We start from the raw sequence: 25320 nt of genomic DNA, 5'->3' as shown, positions 1-25320 counted from the left end.
CTACTGTTCTGTCTTTGCATCTGTCAGCTGCCTGGGATGTGAGGGCAGGAAAAATGAGGGGTCTCTGCAGAGGGCTGGTATCCTTTTTGGGGTGCTGTGCATGGGTGCTCTGGGAGGTTGCATGAGGGACAAGGTGCACACTGAGCTTAGCCATGCTGTCAGTGGTCCTGTAAATACAGATGTTTCTCCTGCTCAGAGGCTGGAGGTGTTAAGGTTAAAAAGCTCTTGCATCAAGTGTGTCACATTTCAGGAGCCAGGCTGCCTGGTGTGCTTTCAGCTTGCCACAGATGCTGCTGGGTGAACCCAAGCCTGGGACCAGGTGGCCCTTGTTAGCATGTGGCATTTAAGGCTGAGCTAACAGCAACATGGTCGCCTGCCACCTTGAGGAGGTAGGTATGGATTGGGAAGAGGTTTTCTTATGGCAATTACTGGCTGTTGGAAAAGTCCACCATTGAAAACTGGGAAAAATTAAGTAAACAGTCATGTAAGTAAAAAAGTAGCAGAACAAGAGAGCAGTGGATCTGATGTGGGACAGCAGAATGGTCCAGCATTCTATAGACTGTGGTCCAGGAACTGAAAGCTCAATGTAAAGAGCTGCCTGGAGACCAAACAGAGCCTTAAAAGGATGGGCTCTGGCTGTGGGGGGAATTACCATTGTGGGACTGGGTAAGCAGCAAGTCTGATCTTTCCAAAGCCTCTGACTCTCCAGGGACCTTTTTGGGCTGCTGGCCATCACCCAGGGCTGTGTATGGCAGTATGAATGGGCCTGAGCACGTTTTCCCCTCTAACCCACTTTCCCCGGTATATCCTATCCCCTGAGCTCTGTTCGGCTGGTTGCTATTTCGGGCAATGACATCCAAGGGCTTGATGTGCCCTCTTGTGGCACAAGGATGCTGTGAGCCACTGATGGGATCCCTTGGGTCCTTGTCCCCAGGGGCAAAGGCAGGAAAGAGGCTGAGGTGATATCGGGAAAAACAGCGCTGTGGGGCTCAGCCTTCGAATGCTGCTGTAGCCTCTTCACACCAAATGGGAAAAGGTTTGTGCAGAGAGTGTAGCTTTTGGAGTGGGGGTGGGAGAGCTGGAAGTAAAAAATAATCTGTTTAGTTCTCCCCAGAAGGGGCCCTCAGGAAGGGCCTGAGGGCAGGGAGGCCTGGATCGTTTAGGTGTGCCTTCAGCTTGCCATGAGAAGCTGCCGTGTGAGCCAGGGCTTGGACGACCTTTGTTAGTAGGAGGTGGCATTTAAGGGTGGACAGCCAAATCATTTGGTTTATGATGAGAACAGAGAGAAGAGTTGATGGATCCTTGGAAAAGGGCAAGTTTTTCCCAGCTTTCAGAGGAAAAGCTAATAGTAGCTATGTGGTAAAACAGGTGATGTAGCCTGGGGCAGTGATTCACTCCAGCACCCTGAACGCTGCCTAGAAACACAAGCATTTTGTAAAAGGATGAGATTGCAACACTGGGAGAACTATTACTGTAGGATTATTTTGCTGTGATCAGAGATATGAGCACCCTTCGCAGTCTTTTGTGACCCTGTGGTCACCACCAAGCTCTGGAGGTGTGTGAAAGCCCTGTGTGTTCTCCACCCAGATTCTGTGCATTTCTCCTCTCTAACTCTTCTGTAAAGTCTGCTCGTGTGTCAATACAATTTAGCTGGTTCCTATTTAGGGTATCTGTACAATTTCTATTTTCGCTCCTTGAAAGCTTTGGCCCGCTGATGGTGGTAACTAGAGATGCCCCTTGGCCAAGGCTCATTGCCGGTGCCGGAAACGCAGCCGCCTTCGGTTTCTGTCATGCCCGAGCTGATGTCAGTGGGAATGAGCGGAAATGTGGCTGAAACGTGGGGTGTCTGCCCTGATGTCTGCAGGCCTTGTCCAGCCCTTCCTCGCCAGCTGGGGTTTGCGGCAGCTCTTTATTAACTTGTTCCTTGCCGGCTGGCACCTGCTGCAGCCTCCTCAATGCTGGGAAGGCCGGCAGGATCGCCTTGCCGGAATTTCCCCACAGTCACAAGAGAGGCCGCCTCAGCCCTGGGGTGCTCCCCTGCGGCTGCAGCAGGAGAGACGCTGTGTGACCTCAGAGCCTTCCTCTGATCTACTGATACCGTCCCACCTTCAGCATTCTCGTGGCCTCTTCCAGGCACGGACACACCTCCAGGCGTGCCATCTGCCGTGCCGTGCCGTGCGGGTCGCAGCTGTCCCACCTCAGCCGCTCGCTGTCCCCGGCGGGCCCTGCTGCGCTTGCGCGGCAGCGCGAGAAGTAGGGCACGTCTCACGGGAGCCCGCGCGCCCTCCGCTCCCGCGCAGGCGCACTCCCGCCGGGGCGCTGCGCCGCGAGGCGCAGGCGCAGAGCGGAGGTAAACACTTCCCTCCCCGCCCTCTTTCCCCCCTCCGCGCCGCTTCCCTACACAAACCCCAGTGCGCATGCGTGCTACCCCACCGCCGCTTCCCCCACCGTCCCTGCGGCCCTTCGCGCGTGCGCAGTGGGTGCGCGCTGCCGCCTCGCGCAAGCGCCCTGAGGGGGCCGCGGCCTTGCCCCTCCCGCTGCCGGCCCCGCCGAGCACGCGCAGTGCGCGCCCTCCCGCGCCCCGCGCCTGCGCAGACTGCGCGCGCCGCCCGCCCGCCTCATTCCCTGAGGAGCCTCCCGCGACCGAGCCCGTTGTTCCCGTTCCACCGGCGCCGTCCCGGCCGCCCGCGTCCCTCGCTCCCTTCCCGCCGAGGCACACGCTTCCCCTGCCCCCGCGGCGGTCCCGCGGAGCGGGGCGGCTGCGGGCGGAGCGGCGCGGACCGGTTGGGGCCGGTTCCCCGCGCAGGCGCAGCGCCCCGTAAACAGGAAGCGGCGGCGGCGGCCCCGGAGCGGCGGAGACAAAGGGGCCGCGGAGCGGGGACGGCAGGGACCCGGCTCGGCTCGGCCCGGCCCAGCGAGCGGCGGCGCTGGCGGCGGGCGGCAGGATGGTGCAGAAGGAGGGGCAGGCGGCGCTGGAGGAGCCCCAAGGCAGTCCCAACCCGGCCGGGGTGCCCGGCGCCCCCTTAGAGCCGCCGGGCGCCGCGGCAGGGCCGGTCCCGGGGGGCGAGGAGACCGACACCGAGACGGAGACCGCGCTGGGCTCCCGCCGCTTCCTCTGCGGAGTCGTCGAAGGTGAGAGCTTTCAGAGGGGGTCTCCCCTGGGAGCCAGGGCGTACGGGGGGGGGTTCGGTATCCGCGGGAGACGAGGGGTGGGCTGGTCCCAGCTGGCTTCGCTTTGCCGTCTCCTCCCCCGCCCGGAGGAGCCCGCTCGGCGGGGAGGTGGCGTGCGGCTCTTGGCCGGGACTCCGCCAGGGTGGGGAGGAGCCGCGGCTCCCGGGCGGGGCTTCTGCCCCCGGGGCTGGTGGCGGAGCGGGGAGCGCCCTTTGATGGCAGCTGTGCGGCGGGGCGAGGGCAGGCCGGGACCCAGCGCGCCCGTGGTTCCTCCGGGAGGCTGAGGCCGTGCTGCGCCTCGCTTGCTCCTACGTGTCCAAAGGGGGAAGTGGGAGAGCAGAGCTCTCTCGGCTATCTCGGCTGTGCGTGCTCTTCCTGCGCTCCAGAGGCTCACATTCAGTCCCGAGTAGGAAATAGGTGATTCCGTGGACTTCTGCTCAGTAATTAATATTAAATGCACCTTGTTCTCTAACATATTTCATAGTATCATTTTACTTGAAGAATAATCCTCTGTCTTGTAGTGTAGTTGCACCATTAAAATGTTTAAATTGTTCTTGAACTGCAGAGTAAAGGGACTTTTTGTAGTTCTCAGTAATGCATTTCTGAGAGGTCAGTTAAGGTAGGTGGTTAAAACTCAGCAGGAAAAATGGTTTATTCCCAGTATAACGGTTGGTTTTAAATTGTTTATTTCCTGCACCAATAATGATTTTCCAATAGGAAAACAAAATTATTAGCAGATGGAATGGAGAGGGGAACAGGCAGTTTATCAAAGTCAGTATCTGCACTGCTTTGCAGACTGTTTTCTGTTTGTATCTTTTTAAAAAATCGTTCAGGTTCTGTAAATATGACCATGAGAGGTGAATTGGTAGTGCTTGAATACAATCAGTGTGGAGAAAAATGCCTCCTTTCTTCTGCTAATGGCTTTCATTCTGTGAAGGTAGATACCAAATCAAGGGCTTGGGAGACACATAACAGTGAAGAAAAACACAGATTGTAGCAACATGTTTTCTCATGTTCCTGCTGATACACCTGGAACGTTTCTTGTTCATCCAGGTTTCTGTTGGAACCACTGAGAATACCATAATAAATTTTCTTGTCGTGTTAGTTACATCGTTGGTTGCCTCAGCATATATTTTGTTGCAGGTGTTCCTGAGTGTACTGTGCACAAAACAAAGCAAGAAAATGGCCTCTGCCTGAAGAAGCTGTCAAACACTGGTTAGGAGTTACCAGTCTGACAATAATATGTGTATGGGAGAAAAGAAATAGGGGAGTGTTGAGAAAAAAGGCAAACAAAAAACCACCACCAACAGAAAAACTTGTGGTGAAGGAGGTAAATGGTAGTGAGTGAAAACATCTGTCTCATTAGTGACTCAAGGGAATTCTAGAGTTAAGAGAAAAACAGGAATTAACTTCAGAAGTGTAGATAAATACTTAAATATAAAGTAGTGGCTAACACAGACTAAGGTATGGTGAGGAGAGAGTGCTGAGATGGAGAATTTGGATCTTGGTAGAAATGGCACAGGGCAATTGGCCAAACACTGGATGTGCACTCTAAGAGTGTGAAGAGTGTGTGCCACTTCCCAAACTCACTGTTTTGCCCAGTAACAAGGTCTAAGAGATTGCTGAATGCAAAGCTTTGGTGCACTGCCTCTAGGATGTCCTGACTTTTAGTGATGGAGAGCGTGGTAATGGGATGAGGTATTTTGGCTTAATCTCTTGACTTTGTATTAACCTGACACACAGTCCTGAGGGAGTAATACAAAACTAGGTCGATTTTTTTAGTTAGAGAGAAAGATCCAAGAATTGTGCTTGGCTGATGACAGTAGTAACCTAAGAAATGTGACAGATGGAAAAGTATTGCTGCAGATTAGCCAGTTCTGCTCAGCCTTATTTAATTCGTTTTTGATAACTGATTTTCTTTTTTGTTCTTTAATAGTAGGCTGTGCTCTGCTTTAGGCTTGTAGGTCTGAAACAGTAGTATTATAAATAAAGCAAAAGTGTCATGAAGAAGTTATGAGGCATAGGGGAAATTCTTTAGGTTTCAAAGGATTTCACTTCTTTTGTGAGTTCCTGAGTTTCTTCAGCGCAGCATCAGTCAGAGTTTGGAAACTGTAGTGAAAATAAGAAATTCCTTCTGGGTGAGGTAAACTGGGAGGTTTTCAGGCCTCCCAGCTCTCTCTTGTTGTTCCCTGTTGCACTGGGCAGTTGTGAGGAGGAGTAGCTGCTCAGTTTTGCCACGTTGTGGTGCCAGGCAGTTTGAGATCACTCTTAGAGAGAATAATTCTTAAACTTGAGCCTCTTGTTTTAAGCTTCTTAAAAGAGCATTGTACACTTAGCATGTAACTGAAATACAATATATAGAAAATGTCTTCAGTTGCACCAGTTTGGAGTTTTTGAAGGTAGAATAGTGAATGTGTCCTCAATAAGACTGAATATTTACAGATTTACGAGGGTGAATACCTTTGGAAATGAAGATACAGTTTACCTTTTGAACTGGTGTTGTATGGGGACTTGTGAGCTTTGTGTGTTAGTAGTATCATCCATCACTGAGTGGCCGTGCTGTTTGAAAGGAAGAGCTTATTAAATTTCATGTTATTTTAGTCTCTGGTCTTTGCAGGGGCTGCCAGCTGAAGCTTTGTTTTGAAGTGCCCACTTGTGGTTGAACTGTTTGCACGTAGGTCTAAGTGAGTTGGCTTGACTGAGAGGGCATTGAGAGTGCTTTAAACAAGTATTGTTTCTAGAATGGAAAGATTAGATTTAAAGCCAGAAGCAGTTGCAATATCCATGGAATTGTATGACTTTCAATACACTCTACAATCACTTGGGTAGATGCTTTTATATATGATTATTCACAGACATAGTATTAGCTTGTAAAATGTGGAAATGATAAAGTAGAATATCACTTTGCAACTTAATTTTCACAAAGATCCTATTAAACAGAAAAGAAATAAAATCCCAAGCATTTTGTTGACTCACTTGCACATTTTTTTTAATTACACATCAACTTCTGCAATATGTGTTTATATATTCTGCTTATATAAATCCTAGTCTGTACCACCAGTTAAGCATTTTTGAGCTGGTAAATATTTTCAAGTGTTTTCAGTGTTCACCTTAAAGTCATATCTGTTTTGTAGGTGTCTGGTGTGGTAGTTTAATTAGGTTATAACTGTTCAGTCTGCTGCTATAAAAATGCTGACTTGACTTGTCAAGGGCATATGCTCAGGAACACAGTTTGCATTCTGAAAATTAATTGCTTCAGTGGCCAAAATGATAAGACCTTAGATCATAAGAGATAAAACAAGTTATAATTGCATTTAAAATTTAGATAATTTTAGGTTATAACACTTTAGTCATGCCAACTATTTTTCTTTCCCTTTCTGCTTTGGGAAGCTTTTTGACAAATGTAGCAAAAAGAGGAAGAAAATGGTGAGTTGTAATACAAAGTTTCATGAAGCAGGCATAATCTAACTGGATAATTCTAATCTTGTTGCCCATAGGATTTTATGGAAGACCTTGGGTGATGGAGCAGAGGAAAGAACTTTTTAGAAGGCAAGTCGTTTCCTCTTACTGCAGCACATTCCTCCGGAATGTAATCATAAACTTCCACTTAAGTCTGGAAAGAATTGTTGTTCTAACCTAGAGCAACTTTCTGCCTAGTATCTGTATTCTTGGGATTTGTATTCACCTTTTTATCTTGCATATACCAAATTCGTCCAATATAATTTGTGCTTAAAGTTATTGTGACTTAATAAAATAACACAATGTTCAGCGAAGAAAAAAAAAGCAGATTGAGTAAAAGAATAACATGAAGTAAAATCCAGAATTCCTGAATTTGTAGGCTATTGGAAGGCTTTTTTCCTGTGTTTTTAGGCTTCAGAAGTGGGGACTGAATACCTACCTGTATGCTCCAAAGGATGACTACAAGCACAGGATGTTTTGGCGAGAAATGTACTCAGTGGAGGAAGCAGGTAATTGCCTTTATTTCTCCTCTGTGCTTTCTAGAAGCAGATTTCTGAATGAATTGGTTATTGCTATGTATGCTTGTGTGTGTTTAATCACAGTAGCCATTCCCAAAGGTGACTGAAAGCCTCTGTTTAATACCCTGCAGGTGTGTTTATGGGAGCTTTGGAACAAGCATGCATTTACTTCTTTTAACTATGACTGCAGATGATTTCTGAAACTGCTTTTAAGGCTTTATCTTACAGGATTTATATTTTGTCACAGAAAAGGTTGCTTAGACTTATTCCTCTGGCTCTTGAATGTCTTTTGAACATTTTTTGTAGTAGAAATTATTTGCTTTAGGAAAGGAAAAAAAGATTGATGAGCAAACAGCATGTCCTTTGATGTGATTCATTAAATCCTTGTCTCAATGAAAAGAGTACCTGTTAGAAAAACAGCTCTTGACCAATTAGTCAGAACATAAAAGATCTGTTCATGCTAGTGTGAGTTGTTTTATCCACCTATGTCATTTATGGGATTTATGATGGTTTATTAGACTGAAGGGATTATAGTTTTCCTTGGATGAGGGGAAAAATTAGACTCTCTTGAAATTAAATAATCCTTCTTGGAGGCCTCTTTGGATCAATGCAGAAAAATATAGGATACTGCAAGGTAATGTCTAATAACAGCAGAGATGATTAAATATGCTAAAAATATTTATTCTATTAATATTATAAAAAACATTTATTCATTCTATGAAAGATTCAATTGCAAGTTTGTTTCTTAAGGAAACTACTTCTGCACATGAAGTAGTAACGTGGTGATGTTACACCCCACTTTTTCATGTGCCCAAGCTTCAGTCATATGAGTGGTGTGTGAACCTCTGTCACATGGGGTGATATTACTGCAATAAATTGTTAGTATGTGTGGGAAAAGTGAGTAATAATTCTAGAACTGTTGATGTATGTACTGTGGAAACAGACTATAGCCATATTTGTCTCACAGCATTGAGATAAAGAAAACTTTTAAAATATTTATAAAAATTTTAATATGGAAAATGAGAATACAAGGACAGTTGTTGTATTCCTTTTGGCATAATTGCTGAAAAATCTTCCAAATAATTTGATGTTCTTTGCTATGTTAGTTTCAAGAAATTCCAGCAATTTATTTTTCTAATTATGATAGAAGAGTATCTGCACTTTATAATACACTTTAGATGATGCTTGAGAAATTTTTTTAATTGAGTCCTTCTGAAATATTTTAATTTGATTTCCAGAGCAGCTAATGACTCTAATATCAGCTGCACGAGAACATGAAATAGAATTCATCTATGCAATCTCACCTGGACTTGACATCACTTTCTCCAATCCCAAAGAGGTGTCCACATTGAAGCGTAAGCTGGACCAGGTAAGGATGACACAAGCTTAGCACACTTCCAGTGCTGCTTAATTTGGAAGCTCCAGTTCCTGCTCACTCTTGCAGCTTTTCACCAGCTCCTTGAACCTTTTCAGCACTGGTGTTAGTTTGGGTGTCTCTGAATGATTCCAGTGGATGTGTTCAAGTTGCATTGCAAAAGTAGCCAGTGATAACTTTGATTTTAAAAAAAGTTCTCATCTTGCATTGGATGCTGAAGGCGATTTTTGTCTAGAGAGTATTTCGGAGTCTTGAAGCCAAGATGCACTGCTAAAGCAAGAACTCTAGCCCACAGTAAATGCCTTTGCAGACCTGACATGCACATCTTTGTTCTCCTGGCTCCTCTCCTTTGTCCAAGAGCTGTTACAGAATTAGCTTTTTTCCCAGCTGTCCATCCTGTGAGATCAGCTTTGGGTGGTTAAAACTGGAACAGATTGCATGTCTTTAAAGATCTAATCTTTGAGAGAAGCAGAGCTATGGGTCAGAGGCAGGCATTCATTGTGAATAGAGCTATATCCCTGTTCCTGTAGCTGTCTCTAAGGTTAGATCTAAAAGTCCTACAGTTTGATTAAAAGAAACAATAATAATTAACAAATTAAACATTTTACTCTTGTCTCTTATATTAGGTTTCTCAGTTTGGCTGCAGATCTTTTGCACTGCTGTTTGATGATATTGATCACAACATGTGTGCAGCAGACAAAGAAGTTTTCAGTTCTTTTGCTCATGCTCAAGTCTCAATCACAAATGAAATATATCAATATCTAGGAGAACCAGACACATTCCTTTTCTGTCCTACAGGTAAAACAAGCAGAATATTTTAATTGAGCCTTAAAGGAGGGGGACTGTTACCTTACTGTTTGAAAACCTGGTTTAACATTTAATAACTGCCTTATGGAGTATTTTGGGGTTGATTAAAGAAATTGATTTACAAAGAAAAGTTTGATTATTCAGATGTATGCAAAGATTTTTCCAAATTTATAAATCTCTGAAAGGTTCAATGCCAAGCAAATAAGGCAGCTTGACAGAACAATTCAGGAAGCTTGAACTGAGAATTAGGCTAATGGAAAATTTATTTTTTCCTAACTTGAACTGAAATCTTTGCTTCTTGAATTAGCAGGTTGTTAGTTTCTAAGATTTTTTTAAAGTAGAGGTAGTCTGTGCTTATGGCTGTCACTGGTTCCTATTTTTAATAAGATTGCTCACTTCACTAGTCACCGAGTTGCTTTTTTTATCAAAAATTATTTTTAGTTTATCCTCTTACACTGTGGTTCTGTTGCAGACCTTAGCTTTAGAGATGTGTTCCAGTGTTACAGTTTTTAGATATTTGCACTTTGTAATGAGTATTGGGGTTTTCTCATTCTCTTGGATACTATCTGCTGTAACAGGCCTTGTACTTAAGGACTGATTAACTTTTTCCTAATTTTGACATTTGAACAAATTAAAATAATTCACTACCATTTGTTTCTGATATTTATGCAGAATATCATTCATAATGTCCTTTATATTTATACTTTAAACTTTCGGGCCTTACTGGATTAATTTTATAAATGTTTTTCATTTCCAAGGGTGGTATTCTCTCAATGTATTTGTGGGACAGTTGGGTATGTTGTCACACATGGGCATCCTTCTAATGACAGTGACATTGTCTTTTCCTGTGCAGAGTACTGTGGAACTTTCTGTTATCCAAATGTTGCCCAGTCTCCGTATTTACGGACTGTAGGAGAAAAACTGCTCCCTGGAATTGAAGTGTTATGGACAGGTAAAGATTGATAGCTTGTTTCTTTTATTTTGCTGGTGTTAAGTATTTTCTCATAAGTATTTTGTAAAATAAACTGTCCAGCTACTTGGGGGTTGAATCTTGGAGTATATGCAAAGCCCTCTGACCATCCTCTTTCCTGCTTAGGTCCGAAAGTTGTATCCAAAGACATTCCGGTAGAATCCATTGAAGAAGTTTCTAAGATCATCAGGAGAGCCCCAGTTATCTGGGATAACATTCATGCTAATGATTATGATCAGAAGAGGCTTTTTCTTGGGCCTTACAAGGGTCGGTCAACTGAGCTCATCCCTCGACTCAAGGGTGTTCTGACCAATCCAAACTGTGAATTTGAAGCCAATTATGTTGCCATTCACACACTTGCAACCTGGTACAAGTCTAACATGAATGGAGTGAGAAAAGATGTGGTGATGAGTAAGTATGTGTAACTGTTTGCTGGATCTCTGCTTAACCATGTAAATCATACCAATTCTCTGTAGTTTTAATGATTTTCTCTCTTCCTCACCAACTTTTTCTTATGTCACCTAGCCTTTTCTGTTCCATGAGTAAATGGCAATTGCCTGAAAGATAATGATCTTGCTTTACTGACTTCCTGGGGCATATCTGTAGCACATGGTATCAAAGAATTTCTTAGTCTGGTTATGTAATTAATGCTATTGGAAAGCAGGTTTAATGCCCAAGTTTGAAATGTGTCCATGGAGATGATTTCATTGGAATAGAAGCAGTTCACATCAGAAGATACCCTGAATGCCCCTGAGTTACTGAATGCCTTGTTATTTTAAATTAAACTAACATGATAACTTTTAAAATTTGTCTCTGTAGCTGATACTGAAGACAGCACGGTTTCAATCCAGATTAAATTGGAAAATGAGGGGAGTGATGAAGATATTGAAACAGATGTTCTCTACAGCCCACAAATGGCCCTGAAATTGGCCTTAACGGAATGGTTACAGGAATTTGGAGTGCCTCAGCAATACAGCAGTGAGTATGATTTGGTATCATTCTAAGGCTGGTAGAAAAATGGTGTTAGATGTTCAGTATTTGTGTTTAGATTAAAGATATTTTACAGGTCCTGGCAATTCATACACTTCTGTTGGAAATATTTTCTGCCTTAGTAACTGGGGAACCTTAATTAAAAAGTAAGAATGCTGGATGTTCTGTAGTGTGCTTGTAATGATCTGACTGATCAACAGAAGTGATCTTGATACATTATCTTTTGGCATTTCTGGTAGAAGGGTCCAGATCTTGCTAGTGCCAGTTCTTACAAGGCTTCAGTGGAACCTGAGAGAATAGGAAGTACAGTTGGGATTTTATTTTTTTTAAAGTGTTGTTAGATTGTTGTAAAAACTAGTCCTGATCCTGAAGACTCTGTGTTCTTCCAGTTGTTTTAAGATAGTTTTACTTTCCTAAGTTTGTCTGGATAAATCAGCTGAGTTCCTTCTGGCACTGTTCGCCTTTTTTTGTACAGTGGGAGCTTGGGATATATCTTGAGTCTAATGACCTTGGTCAGGGAGGGTGAGTTAGAGCATGTTGTCCAAGATTGTATCTGGTGAGGTTTTGAATGTCTCAATTTTCCCCAGGTTAAAGACAGTTTTGAATTTGAAATATTTAAACATCAGCTTATCATATTAAGCTTTTATTATGAGCTGTCCTTTATATTCAAATACAGCTTTACCAAGTTGTTTGATGCGGAGGGAAAAATAGTTACTTGGAGAGCTTTTTATTCTGATGGCATGGTTAAAAATAAATGTTCAATAATTTTCCTAACTTTTTCTTCATCCTGTCTTTTCTTACCAATTATGTGAAAAGGAAACTTGCAAAGCTCAAAGTCAATAGTTAGAGTTACATTGACAGAAGTGAACAGGCAAAGTACCAAAAGGAAGCTGTGCTGATGGGATGCTGTGGTAACAAAATCATCCATCACTTGCAGTAGTTGCTGATTTGAATGTTAGTTGGCAGGTACTGAAAACTAAACTTGTTTCTTTTTATTCTCAGGTAGGCAAGTGGCCCACAGTGGTGCTAAAACCTCTGTAGGGGATGTAGGGCCACTGGTGGCACCATCCTCTCTAAATGCAGCAACAGTGGTTACCACGGTGTACCAGGAGCCCATCATGAGCCAGGGTGCGGCGCTGAGCAGTGACTCACCAGCCTTGGCCAAGGAGGAGGAGAAGAAGCAATCTGATGAGGAGCCAATGGACATGGTGGTGGAGAAACAAGATGATGCAGACAAGAATGCAAACCAGATACTGACAGATATTGCTGAAGCCAAGATGGCAGAGGAGCTGAAGCCAATGGATACAGATAAGGAGAGTATAGTTGAGTCAAAGTCTCCAGAGATGTCTATGCAGGAGGACTCTGGTAGTGACATTGCACCTATGCAGACTGATGAGCAAATTAACAAAGAACATTTTGTGCCTGGGCCGAATGAAAAGCCTCTTTACGCAGTAGAACCAGTGACTTTAGAGGACTTACAGCTTCTTGCTGATTTGTTTTACCTTCCTTATGAACATGGACCCAAAGGTGCACAGATGCTGAGGGAATTCCAGTGGCTTAGAGCAAACAGCAGTGTTGTCAGCGTAAATTGCAAAGGAAAGGATGCTGAAAAAGTGAGTGCAAATCTTGTTTCTCTCCTTTTATGTCAAAATTCCAAGCAATTTTATCTGTTGTCTGTAATAGAGACTGGTGTTCTACTTAGTAGGACCTGAAGGGTAGTGTATAATGAAGCACAGGTCACAGTAATTTTCACTCCTCCAGTGGAATCTACTGTTTTAAGCCCTGTAGTGCCAAGCAGCTGTGAAGGCAGCCTAGTATCTGCATTTGACCATTGTTCTCTACTGGCCTCACTTCTAACAGCCATAGAGACTATCTGTGAGTCATTTGTGGTGTGATAGTCCCTCCTGGTAAAAAGAAGTAGTGAATTGTGTAGTTTTTCTCCGTATTTAGAGTACCACTCACTCACCTAGGAGCCTGTGTTTGATCTTGTGGATCTTTCTCATAGATAGAAGAATGGCGTAACCGAGCAGCCAAGTTTGAAGAGATGTGCAGCTTGGTGATGGGCATGTTCACTCGCCTCTCCAATTGTGCCAACAGGACAATCCTTTATGACATGTACTCCTACGTCTGGGATATCAAGAGTATTATGTCAATGGTGAAATCTTTTGTGCAGTGGTTAGGTAGGTGCATTGGGAGCCATTATAATCCCAGATAGATTATTTTTTATGTGTGTTTTTAATTAGCCCACGGGGAAAACTGAAGGATTAGGTGAATGTGTTTTCTTGGACAGAGGGTCTACTTTGACCCTGTTTTAAAGGTTTTCCTGTCTTGCTATTTGAAGCAACGCTTGCAGTGAGTTTGCTTTGCTATTAAAAGTGAAGTCTGCTGGATGCTTAAGATTGGAGACCTTGATTTTCTTCTTGGGCTAATGAAACTTGAATCTCATCTGACACGTAAGTGTTGACTTTAACTTACTCTTGACTGAATGCACACTGGACTATGCCATGTAACTCCTTGGGTGCCCCGATCTTTGATTGGAAATGACACTACGAAATGTGATCACCTCAGCCATCTGCTGTTTGCTCTGTCTTGATAACATCATTGCTGTCTTCAACAGACCTTTCAATGGGCCTGGCCATGAGGAAGGTGATCCTCCCAGCCCCTGTGCGCATGCGAGCTTTAGCATAAGGCTATTCTGGTGCAAAATCATTTCCTTTAAACACTTCCCAAATTGCTGATTTTTAAAATTTTTTTGAATCTATATTTTAGTTTTTGGTAATGGATGGAAATTGTGGAGCTCTCTGGACAGATTTAGTCTGAGACTTAAAATGATCTTGAAACAGTTTTGGTTTTTTTTTAATGTGTGGCACTTTCTTCTTCGTTTTGTTTTGTTGGTTTTTTTTCCTGAAAGATTTTTGGGGAGATCCTAAGTTGGCAAATAGCACCAGCATGGCCTGGGTAATTCTAGTCACCTCATTTCACTTTCAGGTTTCAATCCAACTGTAAGGAATATGCTGTGGAGTTGCTTGATATACACAGCAGACAGCAAAGCTGATGGTTTCAAGTCACACTTTCTGTAGCTGTCACAAACCTCACAGTGGCTAACCATTACACAACCTTGGTCTAATCCTAGTGTTTGGATTGTCTTTAAATTATATTCTTAAATACTGACAGATTTAAACAGGGACAGAGGAGACCTATTAAATCATCAACTTGGTCTATGTCCAACAGATTCCTGAGTTTTGTGCTTATTAAATATCTGATCTCTAAACTCATAGTTGATAAAGAAGAGAGCTTTTAAGATTGCCTTCTGCAAAGCACAGAGAAGAAAACCAAGTGGGAGAGGAAAACTCAGCAGCATTGTAGTATGTTAACATTTCTTGAACAACTTCATGCTGTTTTTAAAGCCTTAGTTTGTGCATTTTTAAGTGTGACACATCTCCTCCAACTTTACTGTCCTTGCTGTATGTTGACATTTAGCTAGACAAAATGCTCTCTTCTTGATAATCTGCTTACAACTCTAGGCCAAAGCTCTATAAAGGGAACAGTGGTTTTTGTAGTCTTTGAAAACATCAAGGGCCCAATGCAGACTGCATTTCAGAATTTTCAGACTGTACTAAATTCAGCTGAAATTGTTTTCAGTGTCCCTGAAAAGTTAGGTTCAAGTCTCTAAGTGCATAAAATATTTGGAGTGGTTCACAGCACAAGCCAACTCAGTGAACACCAACTCTGTTAACTTTGGCACTGTTCTGTTCCAGTACTCACACTGGTATTAGATAGTTGAAAAATTAAAGGTTTTTAATATGTACAGTTTAATAATCTTATCCTAACAGTGCTTCTGTGAGAGGGGCCATTTTTGTCTTCAGCTTGTGTTTTATCACTGGTGTAAATACAGAGTAAAGGTCCTTGATAAAATACCTCATTATATAAAGTCAAGTACATTACAAATCCAAACAAGTTAGTTTTCACAGTGGTGTGCTCAATGGTCCACTGGATGTTCACTTTTTTCACCTCTCCTCCCAAGTCCAGCTAGCATTCAGTCCCTTAAATTAGTGTGGCTGTACAGTACTATGGATTACTAATGACTTCTATTGTCTTCTTCCCCATTGTGTACAGATGGGAGAATCCTCAGCACAAGTTTCTGCTGCTATGGGATGGACAGCGCCAGATGTTCACAGCGCGTCGTCATTAATTAATTAAAATGGAAAGGTTTTGTCTGTGAGGCAGCTCAGATAGATTAGATGTACAGCAGGCATGAACTGAAGTCACATTTGCGCAGCGACTCAGGCATTAACTATGATTTTCATTTATACAGCTCTTCATTCACACAGCTCTTGACTGTAGTTATTGGAAGTGCTAGTTAAGTTGTAGTCTCAAAGGACAGACAGATACTGTCTTCCAAGTTTTTGACTAAATCTCTTTGGGAAGGATCTCTTCTTATGTGAGAATTCTAAAATGTGGGAGTGAACCAAATTTGAGTTCTGGTGTTTGGATTGTTTCTGAAATTTACCATACTTAGGATAGTTTATATTGAACCTATATTCCTAAACTCGCATCATTGTCAAACTTGGCACACTTTGGGACTCTCTGACTAGCACAACATACTTGTCTGTACTGATCTGAGACTGTTACTTGAACAGGAGGTAGATTGCTGTCCACAAAAGGAAAAGAGAATTTGCGCTGCTCCTCTTGTCAGAAAACTAGGCAGGTAGTTGAGATCTCCACTCCAGCCACCACTTGGCTTTTTTGTCTCTCCAGAGCTGTCATTTATCTTACTTGGTGAAGGCTGCACTGCCTTGCTGGCAGAACAGTGTTAAAAATCAAACAGCCAATGGAATCTTCTTTTCTAAAGCAAGTGGAAGCTAAAGCTAAGCTCTGCAGTGGGCCTGCTGCTGCTGGTTGAGCAGCAGGGTCCCTGGTGCATCCAGTATGCTTGTGGAAATTAAAATCAATATACAAAAAGCAAAGCTAGTAGTGGCCACTAAGGTGTATTACTTAAAGTGTAAATTGATTCCAGTTAACACTACTTAGCTTTTTAATGTGCCAACAGTATTGTGAAGGTGTGGCCTGGATTATGTAAATCTTGCAAGCATGCTGTTTCATACAGCTGTCCTGGCTGCCTGATCTGTTCCAGACTGTTTACATATATTGCTAGTCCTAGTTTTCTGACAAGATTAGAAACAATCAGTACTAAAATGTGACTTCAGAAAGGTCCTTTTTTTTTTCCAGGGGCTGTGATAATGGCATTTGTTTGATCTAAAATTTATGGTAGTATCTATTGAGCCACGTAGCTTCCAAGATGTCAGATTTTCATAGATTAAATGAATGTTTCTAACACAAATACCCCCCCCAAAAAAAAGTGTTCAAAATGGGTGGAAAGTCTGCATAGTTCTGCAGGGCATCATTCTTGTGCCTTCTGGTCTAGAATGAAGTGTGTAGCTGAATTGTCTCACCTGTCTGTTACAGGCAATCAAAAATTTGAAATACCCCACTTAGTGCATAAGCACAAAAGCTTTATAAATGATACATTATTACAGCCCCTCCCCTTCCCCAAGCCCTGGATTCTAGCTCAGTTAGAGAGCTTTTTCCACAAGTGTATGTTAGCTTTTTGGACATGTAAGACACCCAGGAAATCCCCCTTCTCGTAACATTCTCCGCTTGGATCTGATCTCAACAGGGTGTCGTAGTCAATCTTCAGCACAGTTCTTAAGTGGAGACCAAGAACCCTGGGCCTTTAGAGGTGGTCTAGCAGGAGAGTTCCAGGTATCAATATGACTTCACAACTGAATGACATTTTCTTTGTTTTATGAGAAACCTTTTGTTGCACATCAGAGGTCTGGAAGGATTGGTCTGCCGAAGGCTTTCTGGTCCAAAGCCCATTAGCCTTACAGCTTGGTTTAAAATAATTTTCCTCCCCTTTCTACAGTAATTTCTCAAGGAGATGCTGCCTGTCCCACGCGCATGCGAAGCGCAGCGGCTTTAGTTGTACATTTCACATTGTTTCTTTGCAGGTCGCACAGCATTTTTACCTGCGCCCGCAATTGCACAATGCGCGCATGCTTGTCTGCCAATGGGAATTCCATGAGCAAAAGGGATCGTCCTCCAAATTTTGGTTCCTCTGGAAATGATGCCGTACTGTGCTTTACTGCGAGGAATTCGATTGGCCAGTATTCCTAGCTCGCTGTTTGTACCATGTGCACATTTGTTCATGGATTTTTCAGGCGCTGTACTTTTCCCCCCTCACAGGTGCTCTGCGCGCAGCAAATTGAATCAGCGCATTGCTTTTGGGATAAAGCGTCTCCTCTGGCCAGTTAACCCTCTTCAGACCAAACCTTTCCTCCTGACATTCTGTGTTCTTAGACAGTGTAGATATGATTGGTAAAAAGTTTTTAAAGCAGTTAAGATTAACAGACTCTTAATGTGCTGTTTCAATTGCATATTTTAGAACACCAATTGGATATTTTCTATTCAAATAAGGTCTTTGCATTTGTAAAGCATACCAACCCCACCTTCTTTTGGGGTAGCAAGTAGCAAATGTTATTTTGGGAGTCTGCAGTGCACACCCAAGTGTGATGGGGTTTGTTGTTCATACAGTTATATTAAATATTTTGTTTTCACAGCGTTTGCTGCCTATTGATGGGGCAAATGACCTCTTTTTTCAACCACCTCCATTAACACCCACTTCCAAAGTGTACACCATACGACCCTACTTCCCTAAAGATGAGGTAACTGCTTTTGACACTTGTCACTTTTGCTGTTAGTGATGCACTTTCTTTCATGGCAGCAGTGATTATTGCTGAATCCCCTTTTCCCTAATGAAGCAGATGTCCTGATGTCTTGCACAAAGTACAAATGCCAGCTCACAAGAGAACTGAGGTTCAATGACATGCCTCTGGTTCAGCAATATGCTGTGCAGCACTTCGTGTACATCCACAGCTTGATTCCCAGCCTCCCACCCCCTCACCCTTTTAAATCTGTGCCTTCCTTATTTATGAAAGACAAGTTAAATTTGTCCAGCTAGTAGAAGAATTCTTGCAGCAGGGAAACATCCAGTGAATTAAGCTTAGAGGGTGGGTGTGTATGCCTGTTTCACTCAGTGGTTATTGTGCTACCTGCTGGTATTTGCAGAGCTATATAGGCAGAACATTGACACTGCATCTCAAAATGGAGCTGAAAAATGGCATCATGGTTCAGCCATTCGTACCATTTTAGTTACAGTTGGAAGCTTTTTGATCTGATTTCAAAAGAATGCTGTCATATCTGCTTTGGAGTGTTTGATACTTCAAAATCAGGAAAATTCCATTAGTCATTTTTGATTAGTGCTTTTTACCTTTTCTGTTTTCTGAATAGATCTGTAGTGTAGTTTCTTTCCTGTTAGATGGTATGGAGAATAGTGAAGTATCAGCCAATAGTTAGTCAACTCATTATGGATGCAGTTTAAACAATGTAGGGAATCATGCAGGTTGAGATCTTGTGTTGGTAGGTAGACTGAGATTAAACAGGAGTTTCTACGTTGAGTTTGCAGGATTTCAAATGAGTCTTAACTTTGAAGCCAGTCAGACATACGTGGCTGACATGAAGACTCCTTTTCCTGCCAGTTCTGGGCCAGCTCTATCCTGTGTTGTTCTCATGAGCAGTAAAGCAGCCTTTTCCAAACCTTTGTGCAGGACTCCACCTAAGCTGACTTGTTCTTTGGTAGAAAATGGAATTGATATTTCTAAACCATCTTAGCAATTAGAGGTGCAGCCAAGCATGCAGTCATAAACAGTATTTTTTCTGAGGAGTTACCCTTAAACTAAAGGAAGAAAGTCTCAAATGCAAAGCATTTTTGTTTTAAAAAAAAGGTGAAGTTTCTTATTTAAGATGTGACTACTTCAAATTTGCTCTTTTAAAGAGTTGCAGGTGAAAGCCTTTTAACATGCAGGATGTATCTGTCCTTTGCAGAGGTTGAGTTGCCTTAGTGGAGCAGCAGAGGTTTTGTGAAGGGACTTTGTAGCAATGGTGGTGGTCTTCACTGAGTGTTTCGGTATCTGACCCTCAGAATTAATCTGGTGCTGTTACAAGAGCAGGAGGTTGCCCTCCAGCCTTTCCTTCCCAGCCATCCAATTTAACTGCCATGTTTTTGAAGGCAACTTTGAGTTACTTTCAGGGAAGAGGTGGAGGGAATGCCAGCCTTTTGCATAGATGGATGCTTTTGATCTCTGGTGACTGGGTGCCTGTCAGTACTAGGTTACAGTGCAGCTGTTAATGACATACTCTCTTTTGAATGTGACTGCTGAGTTGAAATAATCTCTTTTCTCCTCTTAGGCATCTGTATATAAGATCTGCAGAGAAATGTATGCTGATGGAGCTGATCAACCCTTCCATAGTTTACCAGATTTAATTGGAGACAAGTATGTATTAGCAGCAAGTGTCCTGCAGAGGTGGTTCTGAAGGATGAAGTCCTGATAGTGTATTTCATTTGAATTTTTAGAATTGTGTGTGGGAAGAATACAAAGAGCATTTAGAGTAGATAAAATAATTTACTCTCGGGAAATTGGGACTTTGGTTTCTTAAAGAGACCGTTGACACTTACGTCTCAGTTCATGTGCTGGTTGCCTGTGGTGAGCGGTTAGAAAATAAATTTAGCTGAAGCCTCTGTATTCTGAAAGGTGTGCATCACAGTGTCTTATTTCAGATTTTGTGAAAGTATATCGTGAGAGTGTCCATAGTCTGTAGTTATCCTCTGCTTTTTTTATGACCTACTGTAGTTCTTAAAATAGAATTAACAGTTTTTGAGGTGCAGTCTCCCAGCCAAGTGCTTCAAGTTTTTCTGAAGTACATGTACAAACTTTTTAAAAGGATAAGTGATGATAGATGAAGTTTAAAAAAAATGGTGCATTAAAAATGAGCTGCAAAATTAGCTACATTGAGTGGTTTTGTTTTTTTTTTGTCTTGGATATTTAATTTAGATAGTCTGCTCTGGGTGGCAGAAAGGCACTTAAGAAAAGATGTGTAACTGGTATCAAACAATACCCAAAGGCAATTATGAAAGCAAGGAAATAATAGTAGCAGAGCAACTAAGAGCAAAAGCTGAAGAGTAGTGTGTATAGAATTAAACAGTGGAATCCTGAGGTGCAGATGTTGCTCATAGCTAAGTTTTGACAGCTGATCAGTCAGTTAGTGCTTTGTTGGAACGAATTCCATGACTGGAGGACTCAACTTCTTTGGTTGACTCTGGAGTCTCCTCTGTGGAACCTGAAGGGCATACTTAGTCAAACAGACCTTCTTTTGACTAAATTTGCATCTTCTTTCTGCAGGTTAGTTGGAGGTCTGCTCACCCTCAGCCTGGATTACTGCTTTGTCTTAGAAGATGAGGATGGCATATGTGGCTATGCTTTGGGAACAGTTGATGTAACTCCCTTCATTAAGAAATGCAAAATGTCTTGGATCCCTTTCATGCAAGAAAAATACACTAAACCAAATAGTGACAAGGAGCTGTCTGAAGCAGAGGTTGGTATAACCTGTGAGATCAGAACTATATGCTGAAGTCTTTGCAAAGTGGGTCTTTATTTTTTTGAGCTCACATGGAATTCAGTTTTTTCACCTTTCTGAAGACTTTGAGCATGTATTAAAGCATCTGATGTATCAGAAGGAGACAGTAAAATTATTCATTGCCAGTCAGATACAGCTGTGTGCTGTAATACACCCATGAGGTGTACTTGAATAGTAATCCATGCAGTAAATGTAAAGCACCTTCATCTGGAGAAAATTACATTTTGAAAGTCAAGTATTGCTCCTGCTCTGTTCTACTGCAGAATGTAGTGTTAGTTTCCCTATGCTGCAGGTAGAAATCTGAAAATCTTACCAGTTTAAGTAGGGAAAACAAATTCAAGAGCAGTTGTTTTTGGTGTGAAAATCTGAGCTGTTTGTGGAGTGTGACAGCTGTAAATGGTGCAAGGCAGCCTAAAACTGCCCATTAAAAAGGCAAAGAAATAAGTATCTGTGTGCAAACTGCTGGTTCTGTATTGGCTTGTGTTTTCTTTCACTTGAAGTATGGGTCACTGAGAAGGAGCTTTGCATGCCTCCTTTGATGGTCTGAGAAGCTTTTCTAGCCAGTGTTTTTGTGTAGGCAGTACAGACTGCAGTTCAGCAGATGAGGAACTAAGTAGCCATCAGGAGGTGTAGCTGAAAAGCCTGCTGGTTTGGGGGTACACTCCATGAGCAAAGCAGTCTCCCCTGATAAAGATGAATGAAAATTAAAAGCTGGATAATTATTAAATACCTGTTTCTAATATTCTTTTCAGAAAATAATGCTAAGCTTCCATGAAGAACAAGAAGTATTGCCAGAATCGTTCCTTGCTAACTTCCCATCTTTGATAAAGATTGATATCCACAAAAAAGTGACAGATCCAAGTGTGGCCAAGAGTATGATGGCCTGCCTGCTCTCTTCTCTAAAGGCTAATGGTAAATTTCTTGCACTTAGAATTCCTTGTTTCCTAACTACATGTCATTTCTAGGGTGCGAGGCAAACTTGGGAAGATTTGGGTAAATAATTGCAAAAGCTTTTGAACAGCTAACTTCTGCTCCTGCCTTGAAAAAGGGAGCTTTTCATTTTAGCCATTATCCTGCAAATTAGAAGATAGGCAGGACTGAGGGAGCAATTTGGCACTAAGAGCACACATCTTTGCATCTTGAACACTGCACAAGTCTATATTTTTCCTGCTGGCATTGGTAATGATGCTTTTTGTAAAGTTTGGCTGTGTGCACTGGTGAGTAATTACCAAACCTTCAGTGTGGGAAGTGCTTGGCTGTCTGCCCTGACTGTGCATCTCACACTCACACTTCCTTTATGCCACTTGGTGCCTTCCTGCAATGCTGCTTTTGGAGCCAACATCAGATATTTTTGTGTGCAGTGAAAGGTGTGCAGAGAGTTTGTTCAGACTGATGGATGCATGCAGTGTGTAGTTCCCTTAGGGGATGGTCAGCTGTGCTGCATAAATCTGAACTCTTGGCCACTATGCTCCATGTGGAATTGGATCACTGATTTACCTCATAAAATTGGTGGAAACTCTAGTAATATTTGATGTCTGTGCTTTTTATGATAACTCTTACCCTACAGTATTTTGGTTTTTTTCTTTCTTCTTCAGGCTCCCGTGGGGCTTTTTGTGAAGTGAGACCAGATGATAAAAGAATCTTGGAATTTTACAGCAAGCTGGGTTGTTTTGAAATTGCTAAAATGGAAGGATTTCCAAAGGATGTTGTTATCCTTGGAAGAAGCCTTTGAAGTGCTTGACAGTGAACTGTTCCAGTACTGTAGACCCTTAACAGCTGGGCAGGTAGTGGTGGGGATCTTCATATGGTCTAACTGCACAAAGCCAGCAATAAGCCAGCTTGGTAAAAGGGGCTATGCGAAAATCACCCATCACACATTCAGACTGTCATTTGTTGGAAGGGGATAATGCTGCTGAAAACATTGTTAAACAAAGAGAAACCCTGTCCTCTCCTGGTCCTGTGTGAAGTGCCAAGGAATCTTGCATGGGCTATAGCTTCTCAGAGGAATCCCTCTCAGTCGGTGCTGTGGTTGATGACAGTTCTCTGCGTTCAAGTGTCAACAGAAAATTGGTCTCTGGCAGAATGCCTATAAAGATTCAGGTTTTGTTCTCTGTCATAGAGCAGGATGTGCAAGTTGCAATCTGCAAGTTGCAGAAATGGAGGGGTTGCTTGTGTCAATCAGCATTTTTAAAGATAAGTAGTTACAGGTCTATTTTTTATTACCTTTATGCTTGCTGATAAAGCAATGACCCGTTGTCTCTTCTAATGACCATTGGTTCAAGCTTTTTGTTTTGTTAGGGACAAATGTGCAGTGGTCTGTGGCAGAAGTCACTCAATGACAAACTTGTAAATCTCAGTGTATATAAACCTAGATGTATGCTGACTAACTTTTTGTTTACTGGTTTTTGTAACTTTTTCTTTTGAAAAGTGAAATGGTATAGGTCCAAGACGGCACTTTTGAAAAACCGAAAACCACAATCGAGAACAAGTCTGTCCTCAGCACTGACCTTTCTTACTGTGCCTCATATCCAGGGCTAGGTACTGACCATCTTGGGAGAGGGGAGCAGATCCCAATGACCCTTCCTTCAGATTGCAGTTTGTCACTGCTCGAGGGTATCATTCTCCTGGGACTGAAACAGCAATTCACAGGATGCTTTGCTGAACCCGTTAATTTTGGTAACGTTCACATGGGATTATGGATGAAAGATGGTGAGAGGGAGAGAGAGCTGGCCCACAGCTGGGATTTGTCCTTGAAAGAGTCACCATGTTTCAAAGCCTGTTCGTACTAGTTTGATTAAATCAGGGTCTTCAAGTCCTGCACATTTGTATCAAATAACTTTTCTATAAGAAATGCCACAATAAGCACATTTTTACACATTATTTAAATGGTTATCTACTTTTAAATGTTCCAAGAGTTTAATGTTTTTACCCAGGATGGACATGCTTGGTGATGGGCTGGAACTGGTGTCGTATGGGACCTGGTATTCAGGTAGTTGGATCTTTTAATGGGAATGGTATTTTGCGGTAGTCCCAGTGTCCCAGACAGGTGATTGGACAGTGGTATGCACTTTGCAGTACTTTGTTTCTTCCACCTGCTGCCATAAGCTGTCTATATCTTACGTTTAAATTTTCCTGGGGTTTTTTCAGTGGTGCACAAAGGAAGCTTGGTTGCTCTTACAAGCCTCCAGCTGCACAGAAGTTGATTTGCAACCTGTAATGAATGGCATTAAGATTGCAGTAATGCTCTCTGCAACTTGTAAGGAGATGCTGTGTTTGGCCTTCTGGTGCAGTCATGTGCAAGATGTTTCTTTTTTTTTTTTTTTTTCTGCAGAATGTGAATGATTTTTAATGCGGTAGCGAAGTATTTAAGTTGAAACAAGTTCATTTCATTTTTAGAGAGAGGTATGGGGTTGTGCTGTGGGATTTCATTAAGTCCAAGCTGAATGCCACTAGTTTTTATACAGCTTTGAGTGCATGTTGAGTAGCTGATAACCTTGATTTACCAGGTGGGAGAGTTTTGTTTCTTCATGGATACCAGACTCAACTTACTTCATCTGGATGCATAACATTACAGCATAGGATGCTTGTGGCCTTATTTCTTGGCTTTTAAGGAGTTGCCACATTTTCTCTTCCTATGAATTTGTTATTATTATAGAAGTTAATTGTCTAAGCCTATGGAATGTCAGGCCAATACCATCATTCTAGGATTGTAAAGTGATATGTTGACATATCTTTCATGGTTATGAATTTTCATTAAGGTTGGAATGCCACTTTCATTAATCTGTTTTAGATCAACAGTATCTGTAGCAGAAAAAGACCTGTAAAACTGTATTTGAAGACCATGCGAGAAATAGAATAAAAATTGAGAAGTGAATGTAAATAAATGTGTATTTTGTGTATGGTCCAGAACCAGAAGTGGTTCAGCAATGTGCATTACATCACACTGTAAGTGTTTAATGCCCTTGGGATCAGCTGTCAGAGACTTGTGTCTGGTTTTGGTGTTGGCAGCTGTACATCCATAAAATTAAGCTTGGGAAGATAAATACTGAGATACCTAAAGCACGTAGCTTCCTGCTTAGAGTGACAGCTAATAATCAAAGGGATGGGCCAGGGGTATGAAAAGCAGCTTTTTCCTAAGGTCATTTCACAAGAGTTTGTCCACCTGCTGCATGGGTGCACTCACTGGTGATGGTTCAGAAGCTGTGCAGTGTGGAGAACAGGATAACACACAAACCAAGCAGGGAAGTTACAAGGTGAAAACTTTTCTCCTGGCCCAGTAAATGTTTAAAACGAGTAATGTGTGGCACATAGGTGACTGTTTTCTTAAAGCCTATTTCATGAGGTTTTGACAGGCTTGTCTCTGTACAACACATGTGGGCCTGGGAAAAGGGATTGGGCTCTGATGTTGCCCCAGACTCTTTTCCTTTAAGGGAGCATAATGCAGCAGTGGATGCTCCTGCCTCCATCGCCCGGGGTGGCGGCTGCAGACGGGTTAG

At 42.4% G+C, this 25320-nt stretch overlaps 1 protein-coding gene across 1 annotated transcript; it reads left to right on the top strand.

Annotated features, from left to right (window-relative positions):
• Positions 1 to 2602: 2602 nt before the first annotated feature.
• On the top strand, positions 2603 to 24702 carry OGA (O-GlcNAcase). Its single transcript, XM_064716283.1, has 16 exons — positions 2603 to 3132; positions 6669 to 6720; positions 7042 to 7139; positions 8387 to 8517; positions 9150 to 9321; positions 10184 to 10282; positions 10427 to 10711; positions 11120 to 11278; positions 12293 to 12903; positions 13296 to 13470; positions 16968 to 17053; positions 17911 to 18015; positions 19598 to 19683; positions 20590 to 20782; positions 21577 to 21736; positions 22420 to 24702. The coding sequence occupies exons 1-16, from the start codon at positions 2946 to 2948 to the stop codon at positions 22554 to 22556; spliced, it is 2736 nt and encodes a 911-aa protein (XP_064572353.1). The 5' UTR covers positions 2603 to 2945; the 3' UTR covers positions 22557 to 24702.
• Positions 24703 to 25320: the final 618 nt, after the last annotated feature.

The sequence above is a fragment of the Zonotrichia leucophrys genome, chromosome 6 (assembly GCF_028769735.1).
Source record: "Zonotrichia leucophrys gambelii isolate GWCS_2022_RI chromosome 6, RI_Zleu_2.0, whole genome shotgun sequence".
In the NCBI taxonomy this organism is placed as follows: domain Eukaryota; kingdom Metazoa; phylum Chordata; class Aves; order Passeriformes; family Passerellidae; genus Zonotrichia; species Zonotrichia leucophrys.
This window is presented reverse-complemented; position numbering and strand designations above follow the sequence as displayed.

Bases quoted from the DNA above. Each gene is read 5' to 3' on its own strand.
- OGA (XM_064716283.1), top strand. From the start codon at position 2,946: ATGGTGCAGAAGGAGGGGCAGGCGGCGCTGGAGGAGCCCCAAGGCAGT. The intron at 12,904-13,295 runs GTGAGTGCAAAT...TCTTTCTCATAG, and splicing joins AAGGAAAGGATGCTGAAAAA to ATAGAAGAATGGCGTAACCG. The intron at 21,737-22,419 runs GTAAATTTCTTG...TTTCTTCTTCAG, and splicing joins CTCTTCTCTAAAGGCTAATG to GCTCCCGTGGGGCTTTTTGT.